Source organism: Oncorhynchus keta, chromosome 32, assembly GCF_023373465.1.
Source record: "Oncorhynchus keta strain PuntledgeMale-10-30-2019 chromosome 32, Oket_V2, whole genome shotgun sequence".
Lineage (NCBI taxonomy): Eukaryota > Metazoa > Chordata > Actinopteri > Salmoniformes > Salmonidae > Oncorhynchus > Oncorhynchus keta.
Window position 1 is genome coordinate 36,456,014 of NC_068452.1, and position 14,842 is coordinate 36,470,855.

Sequence of the window (14,842 nt, forward strand, 5' to 3'; positions counted from 1 at the left end):
GAACTGCCAGTCAGCCAGGATCTGCCAGTCGGCCAGGATCTGCCAGTCGGCCAGGATCAGTTAGATCCGCCAGTCTGCCAGGATCCGCCAGTCTGCCAGGATCCGCCAGAACTGCCAGTCAGCCAGGATCAGCCAGGATCTGCCAGGATCCGCCAGTCAGCCAGGATCTGCCAGAACTACCAGTCAGCCAGGATCCGCCAGTCGGCCAGGATCCGCCAGTCGGCCAGGATCCGCCAGTCGGCCAAGGATCTGCCAGTCAGCCAGGATCCGCCAGTGTGCCAGGATCTGCCAGTCAGCCAGGATCTGCCGGAACCACCAGCCAGCCAGGATCTGGTAGATCCATCAACCTGCCTGAGCTTCCTCTCACTCCCGAGCTTCCCCTCGGTCCCGAGCTTCCCCTCGGTCCCGAGCTTCCCCTCGGTCCCGAGCTACCTCAGTCCAGTGGGGCCCATTGTTAGGTTTCCTAGGCCAAGGTTAGCAGCGAGGGTCGCCACTCAAGGGACACTAAGGAGGTGGACTAAGACAATTATGGAGTGGGGTCCACGTCCAGCGCCAGAGCCGCCACCGCGGAGAGATGCCCACCCAGACCCTCCCCTATAGGTTTAGGTTGTGCGTTCGGAGTCCGCACCTTGGGGGTTCTGTCACGTTCTGTCCATCGTTAGTATGTGTTTTCCTTGTTTTAGTGTTGGTCAGGACGTGAGCTGGGTGGGCATTCTATGTTGTGTGTCTGGTTTGTCTATTTCTATGTTTGACCTGATATGGTTCTCAATCAGAGGCAGGTGTTAGTCGTTGTCTCTGATTGGGAACCATATTTAGGTAGCCTGTTTTGTGTTGGGTTTTGTGGGTGATTGTTCCTATCTCTGTGTTTTGCACCAGATAGGGCTGTTTTTGGTTTTCCACGTTTATTGTTTTGTAGTGTTCATGTTTATCCGTTTTTATTAAACATGAGTCAATATGACCACGCTGCGTTTTGGTCCTCCTCTACTTCACCACAGGAAAACCCTGACACCGATACAACAATATTACATTACATTACATTTACATTTACATTACATTTAAGTCATTTAGCAGACGCTCTTATCCAGAGCGACTCACAAATTGGTGCATACACCTTATGACATCCAGTGGAACAGCCACTTTACAATAGTGCATCTAAATCTTTTTTGGGGGGGGGGGGGTGAGAAGGATTACTTACCCTATCCTAGGTATTCCTTGAAGAGGTGGGGTTTCAGGTGTCTCCGGAAGGTGGTGATTGACTCCGCTGTCCTGGCGTCGTGAGGGAGTTTGTTCCACCATTGGGGGGCCAGAGCAGCGAACAGTTTTGACTGGGCTGAGCGGGAACTGTACTTCCTCAGTGGTAGGGAGGCGAGCAGGCCAGAGGTGGATGAACGCAGTGCCCTTGTTTGGGTGTAGGGCCTGATCAGAGCCTGGAGGTACTGAGGTGCCGTTCCCCTCACAGCTCCGTAGGCAAGCACCATGGTCTTGTAGCGGATGCGAGCTTCAACTGGAAGCCAGTGGAGAGAGCGGAAGAGCGGGGTGACGTGAGAGAACTTGGGAAGGTTGAACACCAGACGGGCTGCGGCGTTCTGGATCAGTTGTAGGGGTTTAATGGCACAGGCAGGGAGCCCAGCCAACAGCGAGTTGCAGTAATCAAGACGGGAGATGACAAGTGCCTGGATTAGGACCTGCGCCGCTTCCTGTGTGAGGCAGGGTCGTACTCTGCGGATGTTGTAGAGCATGAACCTACAGGAACGGGACACCGCCTTGATGTTAGTTGAGAACGTCAGGGTGTTGTCCAGGATCACGCCAAGGTTCTTAGCGCTCTGGGAGGAGGACACAATGGAGTTGTCAACCGTGATGGCGAGATCATGGAACGGGCAGTCCTTCCCGGGAGGAAGAGGAGCTCCGTCTTGCTGAGGTTCAGCTTGAGGTGGTGATCCGTCATCCACACTGATATGTCTGCCAGACATGCAGAGATGCGATTCGCCACCTGGTCATCAGAAGGGGGAAAGGAGAAGATTAATTGTGTGTCGTCTGCATAGCAATGATAGGAGAGACCATGTGAGGTTATGACAGAGCCAAGTGACTTGGTGTATAGCGAGAATAAGAGAGGGCCTAGAACAGAGCCCTGGGGGACACCAGTGGTGAGAGCGCGTGGTGAGGAGACAGATTCTCACCACGCCACCTGGTAGGAGCAACCTGTCAGGTAGGACGCAATCCAAGCGTGGGCCGCGCCGGAGATGCCCAACTCGGAGAGGGTGGAGAGGAGGATCTGATGGTTCACAGTATCGAAGGCAGCCGATAGGTCTAGAAGGATGAGAGCAGAGGAGAGAGAGTTAGCTTTAGCAGTGCGCAGCGCCTCCGTGATACAGAGAAGAGCAGTCTCAGTTGAATGACTAGTCTTGAAACCTGACTGATTTGGATCAAGAAGGTCATTCTGAGAGAGATAGCGGTAGAGCTGGCCAAGGACGGCACGCTCAAGAGTTTTGGAGAGAAAAGAGAGAAGGGATACTGGTCTGTAGTTGTTGACATCGGAGGGATCGAGTGTAGGTTTTTTCAGAAGGGGTGCAACTCTCGCTCTCTTGAAGACGGGAGGGACGTAGCCAGCGGTCAGGGATGAGTTGATGAGCGAGGTGAGGTAAGGGAGAAGGTCTCCGGAAATGGTCTGGAGAAGAGAGGAGGGGATAGGGTCAAGCGGGCAGGTTGTTGGGCGGCCGGCCGTCACAAGACGCGAGATTTCATCTGGGAGAGAGGGGAGAAAGAGGTCAGAGCATAGGGTAGGGCAGTGTGAGCAGAACCAGCGGTGTCGTTTGACTTAGCAAACGAGGATCGGATGTCGTCGACCTTCTTTTCAAAATGGTTGACGAAGTCATCTGCAGAGAGGGAGGAGGGGGGAGGATTCAGGAGGGAGGAGAAGGTGGCAAAGAGCTTCCTAGGGTTAGAGGCAGATGCTTGGAATTTAGAATGGTAGAAAGTGGCTTTAGCAGCAGAGACAGAGGAGGAAAATGTAGAGAGGAGGGAGTGAAAGGATGCCAGGTCCGCAGGGAGGCGAGTTTTCCTCCATTTCCGCTCGGCTGCCCGGAGCCCTGTTCTGTGAGCTCGCAAGGAGTCGTCGAGCCACGGAGCGGGAGGGGAGGACCGAGCCGGCCTGGAGGATAGGGGACATAGGGAGTCAAAGGATGCAGTAAGGGAGGAGAGGAGGGTTGAGGAGGCAGAATCAGGAGATAGGTTGGAGAAAGTTTGAGCAGAGGGAAGAGATGATAGGATGGAAGAGGAGAGAGTAGCGGGGGAGAGAGAGCGAAGGTTGGGACGGCGCGATACCATCCGAGTAGGGGCAGTGTGGGAAGTGTTGGATGAGAGCGAGAGGGAAAAGGATACAAGGTAGTGGTCGGAGACTTGGAGGAGTTGCAATGAGGTTAGTGGAAGAACAGCATCTAGTAAAGATGAGGTCAAGCGTATTGCCTGCCTTGTGAGTAGGGGGAAGGTGAGAGGGTGAGGTCAAAAGAGGAGAGGAGTGGAAAGAAGGAGGCAGAGAGGAATGAGTCAAAGGTAGACGTGGGGAGGTTAAAGTCGCCCAGAACTGTGAGAGGTGAGCCGTCCTCAGGAAAGGAGCTTATCAAGGCATCAAGCTCATTGATGAACTCTCCGAGGGAACCTGGAGGGCGATAAATGATAAGGATGTTAAGCTTGAAAGGGCTGGTAACTGTGACAGCATGGAATTCAAAGGAGGCGATAGACAGATGGGTAAGGGAGAAAGAGAGAAAGACCACTTGGGAGAGATGAGGATCCCGGTGCCACCACCCCGCTGACCAGAAGCTCTCGGGGTGTGCGAGAACACGTGGGCGGACGAGAGAGAGCAGTAGGAGTAGCAGTGTTATCTGTGGTGATCCATGTTTCCGTCAGTGCCAAGAAGTCGAGGGACTGGAGGGAGGCATAGGCTGAGATGAACTCTGCCTTGTTGGCCGCAGATCGGCAGTTCCAGAGGCTACCGGAGACCTGGAACTCCACGTGGGTCGTACGCGCTGGGACCACCAGATTAGGGTGACCGCGGCCACGCGGTGTGGAGCGTTTGTATGGTCTGTGCAGAGAGGAGAGAACAGGGATAGACAGACACATAGTTGACAGGCTACAGAAGAGGCTACGCTAATGCAAGGAGATTGGAATGACAAGTGGACTACACGTCTCGAATGTTCAGAAAGTTAAGCTTACGTAGCAAGAATCTTATTGACTAAAAATGATTAAAATGATACAGTACTGCTGAAGTAGGCTAGCTAGCAGTAGCTGCGTTGTTGACACTACACTAATCAAGTCGTTCCGTTGAGTGTAATAGTTTCTACAGTGCAACTATTAACCATAACAGCAGAAGCACTTTCTACCCCCAGTCTGTTCAGGGTCGGTTCACCATCTCCAGAGACAATAGCATGAAACAGGTGTATCTCCAGATGAACAGCCTGAAGACTGAAGACTCTGCTGTTTATTATTGTGCCAGAGACACAGTGACACAGGAGTCTGCAGGGCTGTACATAAACTAATCAAGCACTTCTCTCACTGGAGTAGTCTTAATGGTATGTAAGAGGATCCAGAATAAGTGTATTCACAGCATACCATTCCTCATCAAGCTCAATGAAGCTGAAACCACTCTGGCCATGTTAGTCAGTAAATATCATCTTGATGACAGCTTATTTACATTCACTTGTATATCAGTCTAATCCAATTAGGAGTTTGAATTACTTGTAGGAATTAATGTCCTCATTGAGCATAATGAAAAATAACCGAGGAATTTTGATAGCAGATTTTTTACTGTTATATGAAAAGAGTAATAGGCCATGTACTGTATATACTGTATCTTTGGTGGACACCGATAGTTAGATTATCTCCATCTGTGCATCAATGATAATGATTAGAATAACATACTGTACACCACGAGTAGAACAGAACCATTCATAATGCTGCACAATGCTTTCCATAACAGATAATTGTATTATTACGTTAAAAATTATGTTCTACTCCACATGTCACCGTGGTACTAGAAATTTACTAACTGTACTTCTGCATTAATCCTAAATCTCAGACTTTGATGCATATAAATTCCCCTCTTTGTACAGTATATGTAGAAGGGTCTGTCTCTCCTTCACCTAGTTGGAGTAAATAAGTATTGTTCCCATCAGTTCAGCTTCCACACAAACCATGTTCCCTGCATCTCTGATTCTGCTGCCGGCAGCTGCCTCCTGTATATGTTTAAATAAATATTACTATAACACAATCAAGCTTCATCAGCTTATCATGTACCTGATGTTAGACCATTTTCAAACATCTCAATCCCCCCACAGGTGTGTACGGTATTGTTGACTCAGAACTCAGCAGCCCAGCTCAATGGTTGTAAAGCCCAGAGAGTCTTGGAGCATCACCTTTTTTAATTAATCGATACAAAGTTTGTTCTTTGTTAAATTAGTGATAAATATTGTGAACATCCAAACCATTCATAATGATGCTGACTAAATAACAACTATTAAAGGTTTAACCATTCATAATGATGCTGACTAAATAACAACTATTAAAGGTTAAACCATTCATAATGATGCTGACTAAATAACAAATATTAAATGTTAAACCATTCATAATGATGCTGACTAAATAACAACTATTAAATTTTAAACAATTCATAATGATGCTGACTAATTAACAACTATTACATGTCAAACCATCCATAATGATGCTGACTAAATAACAACTATTAAAGGTTTAACCATCCATAATGATGCTGACTAAATAACAAATATTAAAGGTTAAACCATCCATAATGATGCTGACTAAATAACAAATATTAAATGTTAAACCATTCATAATGATGCTGACTAAATAACAACTATTACATTTTAAACCATTCATAATGATGCTGACTAAATAACAACTATTAAATTTTAAACCATTCATAATGATGCTGACTAAATAACAACTATTACATGTCAAACCATTCATAATGATGCTGACTAAATAACAACTATTACATGTCAAACCATCCATAATGATGCTGACTAAATAACAACTATTACATGTCAAACCATTCATAATGATGCTGACTAAATAACAACTATTCAATTTTAAACCATTCATAATGATGCTGACTAAATAACAACTATTACATGTCAAACCATTCATAATGATGCTGACTAAATAACAACTATTAAAGGTTTAACCATTCATAATGATGCTGACTAAATAACAGCTATTAAAGGTTTAACCATTCATAATGATGCTGACTAAATAACAAATATTACATGTCAAACCATTCATAATGATGCTGACTAAATAACAACTATTACATGTCAAACCATCCATAATGATGCTGACTAAATAACAACTATTACATGTCAAACCATTCATAATGATGCTGACTAAATAACAACTATTACATGTCAAACCATTCATAATGATGCTGACTAAATAACAACTATTACATGTCAAACCATTCATAATGATGCTGACTAAATAACAAATATTACATGTCAAACCATTCATAATGATGCTGACTAAATAACAACTATTACATGTCAAACCATCCATAATGATGCTGACTAAATAACAACTATTACATGTCAAACCATCCATAATGATGCTGACTAAATAACAACTATTACATGTCAAACCATTCATAATGATGCTGACTAAATAACAACTATTAAAGGTTTAACCATTCATAATGATGCTGACTAAATAACAGCTATTAAAGGTTTAACCATTCATAATGATGCTGACTAAATAACAACTATTACATGTCAAACCATTCATAATGATGCTGACTAAATAACAACTATTAAAGGTTTAACCATTCATAATGATGCTGACTAAATAACAGCTATTAAAGGTTAAACCATTCATAATGATGCTGACTAAATAACAGCTATTAAAGGTTTAACCATTCATAATGATGCTGACTAAATAACAACTATTCAATTTTAAACCATTCATAATGATGCTGACTAAATAACAACTATTACATGTCAAACCATTCATAATGATGCTGACTAAATAACAACTATTAAAGGTTTAACCATTCATAATGATGCTGACTAAATAACAGCTATTAAAGGTTTAACCATTCATAATGATGCTGACTAAATAACAAATATTAAATGTTAAACCATTCATAATGATGCTGACTAAATAACAACTATTAAATTTTAAACAATTCATAATGATGCTGACTAATTAACAACTATTACATGTCAAACCATCCATAATGATGCTGACTAAATAACAACTATTAAAGGTTTAACCATCCATAATGATGCTGACTAAATAACAAATATTAAAGGTTAAACCATCCATAATGATGCTGACTAAATAACAAATATTAAATGTTATTCATTCATAATGATGCTGACTAAATAACAACTATTACATTTTAAACCATTCATAATGATGCTGACTAAATAACAACTATTACATGTCAAACCATTCATAATGATGCTGACTAAATAACAACTATTAAAGGTTTAACCATTCATACGGATGCTGACTAATTAACAACTATTAAAGGTTAAACCATTCATACGGATGCTGACCACATAACAACTATTAATGAAGGTTAAACCATTCAAACTAATGCTGACTAAATAACAATTATTTTGAGTTAGGTGAAAATTAAAACATTATTATAAGAAAGGCTTATTATAAGAAAGGTTCATACATGTTTATAGCAGTTATAAAGAATTGTACCTGCACAATTTAGGTAAAATGTTCTAATTCAAAATAATAAATACATTTTCTATAATATATATTACATAATAGTTTCCTGAAGGTAAACAATATCGTAAAATATTCTAAGAAATAATATTTATGTGTATGATCACCTATCCACAACCATCTGATTGTGTTGCTGTCCTCATAGAGCAGGTGTGTGGTTCTAGAGGGAGGTTTTTGTTATGGTGTGTATCACTGTGACTTTATGGGGGCCACAGTGATATTACACCGTACAAAAACCCTTTGCTCCTGTATGGACACATCAACACTGAACAGGTCGAATTAACACCCCCCAGGACAATGGTGATAAACCTAATGAAACCTCACCATAAACAGGATTTTGGCCATAGCCATGATATTTGGTTTTATACTGCAACACTTAAATCCATACATTTGCCAACAATTGTTCCAAACTAACAATGGATACACCTTTTGTCAGAAACAATAATCCACCAAATCAAAGATGAATATGATACTGTTAGAGTCTTTAGTATTGTTATAATATATTGTATTATGGATGGTTTTATGTTTCTTATACCTCACTGAGAGCAGAGTCATATGGAATCCCTATGGAGATGTGAAGGGGGTGTTTTTGTGCTGGGGTATATCACTGTGATATGGGATGGGCTGGGGGGGCACTGTGAAATGAGGATGTACAGAAACCTCAGAGACAAAACCTGCATTATATCTGCATGAGGATTGGGACAATGGGGAGAAACCATACAATATTCTTCAAATGATCGTCTGATATTGATATAACCCCATTGTAAATGGTTTTACATTTGAAAACGTATATTTTGATGGAGTGATGTCATGACATGGACCTGAGCATCATTTCTTTTAAATGTATAAAAAACTGAATTCACAACATCTGTCCTCAAGAAATCAGGTGTTTGATAATATTACAATATTGCGTTATATTTTCATCTCTGTTGGATTCATTATCATGACTTTAAAGCGACCTATTTAGGTGCAGGGTTTTTGTACAGGCAGTGAATGGAGACAGAGCACTGTGATGCTTTTGACTACTGGGGTAAAGGGACACAAGTCACCGTCTCAACAGGTAAGCAAACTAAAATGTAATATACATCAAATGTTTAATTTTCCCATTCTATGTAGAGTGTAGAAAGAACATATTTTTGTCTTTTGCATTTTTCAGATGCAAAATGTCCTTAGTCATTACATTACATTACATTTAAGTCATTTAGCAGACGTTCTTATCCAGAGCCACTTAGTCCACTAAAGAAAGGGTTTCCCTCAATTTGCTTATTTCCTTGAAAGTCAAATAGTTCCTCAAATTCTAGGTTCTGCTGTTGTAGAATAATGCAGAAGTTTGTTTCCTAAAGTCTTATAAATATAAAACCATTCGTTCCTTAGAATGTACAGTCTAAAAGAAAATGTTACATATTGTGGAAATACATTGTTGACCAAGTTTGACTCTGTGACAATGTAGTATCTATTTAGATTTGTTTTTACAAACCAATGTACTTTGAAGTTATCAAGATTAGTTGAAACTGATTGCTGTAAAGAGGGTGGTTTTTGTATTGCTTGGCATATGCCCTTGTCACACTGTGTATGGATACTTTGACTATTGGGGGAAAGGAACAATGGTCACAGTATCATCAGGTAAGCCATTGCATATATGCTTTTTCATGCAATCGAATTGTTGTAGTTTGTAGATAATCATTGTTTTATGGAGAAAGGTAGACATCACTACTTGGATAATGTTGTTAGTGTAGCACACCTAGAAAAAGCAGTATATTGTTTGTTCTCACCACATACGTCTTTCACTTTTTGCAATTGATGTTTATTAGATGATTATATAGGCTTTGCTTTAGGTCAAAAACGACCATGTGAAATGAAAATGTAGGCTATTCATATGGGAGTCTAACACATAAACTGATTATAGGTATAATAATAAGAGTTCATCTCAGCCTATATTGAATTGAGTATTAATTGTCATCACCTTAATCCATATAAATCATTAAATTAAAATGTTTATTCGTGGAACAGTATGATTTATTTTACAGTTCTGTTTTCACTGGTAAATCTGTCTGCAATTGAATGTGTTAATGTGTATTTAAATGTACCTTCCTGTATTATACCTTTTCTAAAATGTTTATTCTATTCTACTGAGCCACTTACTTTATGTTCGTCTTCTTATCTTTTATTATTTCTTATTGTTGTTGCATTGTTGAGAAGGAACCTGAAAGTAAGTATTTGTAATATACTACATACAACTAATAAAACTAGAAATGTAGTGGTACTTATGCAACAAAGAATACAAGACAACCAACTACAAGGAATTAAATGGTGCCGTATAGTGCCAGATTAAAAGAAAAAGTAGTTATTAGGTTACAACTGTGTAATGACCTTTTTACCAGGGTAATTCCAAATAGTTACCTGGTCATTTCTGTACATTCAAATCAAGTGTTACCTTTTTTTCTTTCTTTCTTGCAGCAGCCACAGCCCCCCCTACTCTACTCACTCTTATGAACTGTGGAACCCATTCTAACGACATCTACAGCATCGGTTGTCTAGCTACCGGCTTTTCACCTTCCTCACTCACCTTCAAGTGGACAGACGCCAGCGGGAGTGCGCTGACGGACTTCGTCCAGTACCCGTCGGTTCAGAGTGGGGAAACCTACACAGGAGTCAGCCAGGTCCGCTTGTCTAAGAATAACTGGGAAAACTCTAAGTCTTTCAGGTGTTCTGTGGAACATCTTGGAAGTGAACAGACAGCAGTCATCAATAAACCAGGTAAGATCTGGTCATTATATTAAATTTTTTTATGAAGTTGGTTCTATTTTTCTAAAGATTGCATTTGAATGTTTGTGATGTAAACTATTTATGTTTAGAAAACCTGATTATAAAATGATACTTGGTGTTTACCCAGGATGTCTTATTTCAATAAGCGGTTAAACTAACATGCAGACATTTTTTTATCGCTACTCAGTCTCAAAGCTTCCATCAGTGTCTTTGCTGTCTGCACCCATTGGCACCACCCAGTACCTGATGTGTATGATTGAAGATTTCACCCCCAACAAAGTCACTGTCACCTGGAAGAAGAATGACATGGAGGTGGAGGGCCAGACCCCTACTGTAGGCCTACAGCCATCAGGCCTCTTTTCAGCCAGCAGTCTGCTGAAGGTCAACAACACTGACTGGAACAACAAGGTCAAGTACAGCTGTGTGGTGCAGCACCAAGGACAACCCACCATCAAGACGATCTCCAAAACAGGTCTGTACATAGGAGTAGACTGTACTACGATAGATGTCATGCTCACATACAGTATATCTAATATGTAGTGTAGTTCCTCATCAATAACATGTCCTGCTTTCACACTGCTTCCCTCCCCTTTCAGAACCACTGACGGTGACTCTGAACCCACCGAGTGTGAAAGAGGTGTTCTTGGACAACCAAGCAGTACTGGACTGTGTCATCACTGGTACAGACCAGGACACAGTGTCTGGTACCAACATCACCTGGCAGGTCAACGGACAGGCCAAGACGAGTGGCATCATTCTGAAACCTATTGAATCAAAGGGCAACCTGAACAGCAGGGTCAGTACTCTGACGATAGACCAGACGGAGTGGACCAATGTGAACAAAGTCCAGTGTTCTGCCATGAAGAGAGGTGAAGACACACCGGTCATTCAGGACATCAGCTTCACCAAAGGAAGTAGGTCACTGAGACGTCTCAATGTGGTTGTGATAAGTGGTCACATACTCCAGGTTCTGGAGAGGGAGGCACAGGATGTGCAGACTGTTTCTGCAGCCCAGCGCTGACACACATGAGTCAGCAAATCAACTAATCATTAACTAATTATCGCCTTTGCTTAGTTGAATCAGGTGTGTTAGTGCTGGACTAGAACAGAAACCTGAACACCCCTGTGGCGCTCCAGAACCAGGGTCAAGGAACACTAGGTTGGATTTTAAACTGATATTCACATACTGGTTGTCATATGTGCCTAAACCACAAGAGGTTGCTGGTGGGAGGACGGCTCATAACAATAGCGGGAACGTAGTAAATGGAATGGCATCAAACACATGGAAACCATGTTTAATGTATTTGTCACCATTCCACTTATTCATCTCCAGCTATTACCACGAGCCCATCCTTCCCAATTAACATGCCACCAACCTCCTGTGGGTTACACGAACAAGAGAGTAACGTTTCTCCTTAAAATGAATCCTCTTTCAGGTCAAGCCCCTTCAGTGTCCGTTCACCTTGTCCCAAAGGAAGACCCCATGGCGGGGGAAGTGACTCTGCTGTGCCTGGTGGTCATTCCGTCTCTCTGTGATGTCTACATCATGTGGCAGGTGAACAGCAGCCAGTACCAGGAGGGGGTCACCAGCCCTCCTCAGAAAACCCAGAAAGGCAACTACCTTGTCACCAGCGTCTTCACCACCACCAAGAATGTGTGGGACACAGAAGTGCTTTTCACATGCGCTGTCAGGCACGCTGGCTTGGACAACAACACCGCAGCTAAGGTGGACAGTGTGTCGAAGTCCAAGGGTAACTCATGTCAAGATACGGAATTTTAATCTGTGTGTGTTGTGTTGTTGTTTCTCCTTATTGACTCCTCTGTGGGTCAGAATATCCAATTACTAGGCGTGTCCCCCGTTGTCCTCTTTGATGTCAATCATTGTTGTCCTTGTTGAGTTAAATTTAACATGTTAGTGTTGTCATTGTTGTGTTGACTGTAGACATGTATGTTGTCTAATGTGATATTGTCCAGTCTACTGTGTTGTAAGACATCAGTCCTACTGCACATCCTTGTGTTGCCATTGTTGTCCTTTGTCATTGTTCAATGTATCTTCCTAATGTGGGGACAGGCTAATAAACAATACTGCATTTAACATCACATCGTTTCGAGTTCGTATGTCAATTACTTTAAGTCTTAGAAAATATACTGGTCTATTGTACATACAGTATAAAAACAAAATGAAGACAATTATTTTGGCATGAAAAGACAACAGTACTGAAGAGCCTACATAGTAGTTATCTGCTTTCAGTCAGGTGGTCGCATGTACTATTTAGTGTATAGGTGTAGTTTGACATTATGTGAGTGGGTGTGCATGTTAATATTAAGACAAGATATGCACAGCTCAGTTTCATTTGTTCTCTGTGTGTCTGTGTGTGTCCATATCATTTGAACTGATGTAGCTGTGTTTGTTAGAATATGATAAAGACTAATACAGGTGTAGAATACACATACAAACACACATGAACACACACAAACACGCAAACACACATGAACACTCACAAACACGCAAACACACATAAACACGCACACACACAGACACAAGTATATGTCCGTTCCTCACCACCTGTGTCTCTCCCTGTACTCAGAGAACATCCTACTGACTGAGCCTGAGGTGGGCTTCGCTCTGAGCTGCACGGACAACTTTGAGGATGAGTTCAGCAGCCTGTGGTCCACCACCTCCTCCTTTATCATCCTCTTCCTTCTCTCTCTCACCTACAGCACAGTACTCAGCCTGGTCAAGGTACTGACACCACTTATTTCATGTGATTTTAGACTTCTGATGAAGGCCATTGGCAGCTGAAACGTCATGATTTTAAATTAAACAATGATGTATCAAGTGTTTAATTGAACAGAAGCATTTCGCTACACCTGCAATAACATTTGCTAAATATGTGTGTGACCAATACAATTTTATTTTATTTTATAGTTGCTCCTTTCCCTTCCAAATATGATTACATACACAGAGGAGAGATGAGAAACTCCTTGTGGGCCAAAGGTAACCTACGTTGTTCCACTTTGCTGTCTGTTTACTGTAATAATCCGTATCTGTCTCTGCCTCCTTTCAGATGAAGCAGTGAAGAACACATGATGGACTGCAGAGATAGATGTGTCTAGATTAGAAATAAAATGGTCTGAGATGGTTATGGCATATAGTAGTGTTCTTCAGTAATAATGTTATGTATATATCCTATACATTATTGATTTTGATTGATTAGTATTGTTGTTCTCAATATTATACAAGCATTGTGGTGATATGTTATTTTTCATTTGTTCATTTCTATTGTACAGTATCTTTAAATATAAGAGTATCCTGTGAAGTCTGTCTTTTTTCACTTGAATAAAGTCTAACTCTTAGCAAGTCATTGTCATTTTACTGACACATCCACTGGATGCTAATACTGGGACAAGGACACATCCTATATCCAAAGACGTTACTGATTGGAGTGTTTCTGCTTGGCAGTTATGTATGGAGCCAATGTACAGCTGTATTCCCTCCCAGGACAGATTAAAACAACGTTAGGCTATATCTGTCATATTTAACTAAGACTTCAACATTCTGTTATCAGTTGATCTGAGGTGGTTTCTTGCTTCTCTGACTTGTCTAATAATAGTGTCACGCAAAAGCAGCTTCCTCTCTCTCTATCCCCTTGATACCACACCTGTGGCACTGAAACTGTCCAGCAACTGCCAGGGCTACAAATACACTTCCTTGAAAGAAGAGAAAGACTGCATGTACGAAAGCAACGCATGCACGCACACACACATATACTGTATATAAATACATATAAACAAGTATTTCAGTGATTTGATTTTCCTATGTATGTCATGTGGTTGTGTAAAGTTGGGCCGCTTTGTAATTCTTTAATAGGGTTACTACACACACAATGTATTTTTCCACAATTTCCATTAGATTGGAATTATCTCATGCCATAAAAGTCATACATTTTCGTTCAAACGTAGGTTTCTTATCTAAGTTGTTGATTATTTGGTAACTTAGATCAGTGGTTCCCAATCGATGTGCCGCCACACACTGGTGTGAGTTGAGGAACTCTCAGGTATGCTTCAAAACTTTTCCTAATCTTGATTTTTTTTTTATGGAACACTCAAAAAATGAATGCACATGTAATTTAGACTTGGGAGCACTAGTGGTGGTCAGATGATACATTAAATGGCACATGGTTACCTCTGTATCGTTGTTTCAAGTCCATTGCCCTCAGGCTGTTGTTATATTTGTATCATCATTTTACTTTGTCTTTGAAAACCATTTAAATTCAGGAAAGTATTATTAGATTTAGCCAGTGTCATTCATTTCTATATGGCTCTGGGC

At 41.5% G+C, this 14,842-nt stretch overlaps 1 pseudogene and 1 gene segment (V, D, J or C); both read left to right on the forward strand.

Annotated features, from left to right (window-relative positions):
• LOC118364685 (uncharacterized) overlaps window positions 1–14,842 on the forward strand; it is a 245,041-nt pseudogene that overhangs the window by 109,051 nt on the left and 121,148 nt on the right.
• LOC118372961 (Ig mu chain C region membrane-bound form-like) lies at window positions 8,849–13,873 on the forward strand. The segment is given in 6 exon segments: window positions 8,849–9,369; window positions 10,204–10,503; window positions 10,700–10,984; window positions 11,109–11,426; window positions 11,949–12,263; window positions 13,101–13,873. Coding segments are annotated over 6 exon segments (1,452 nt in total).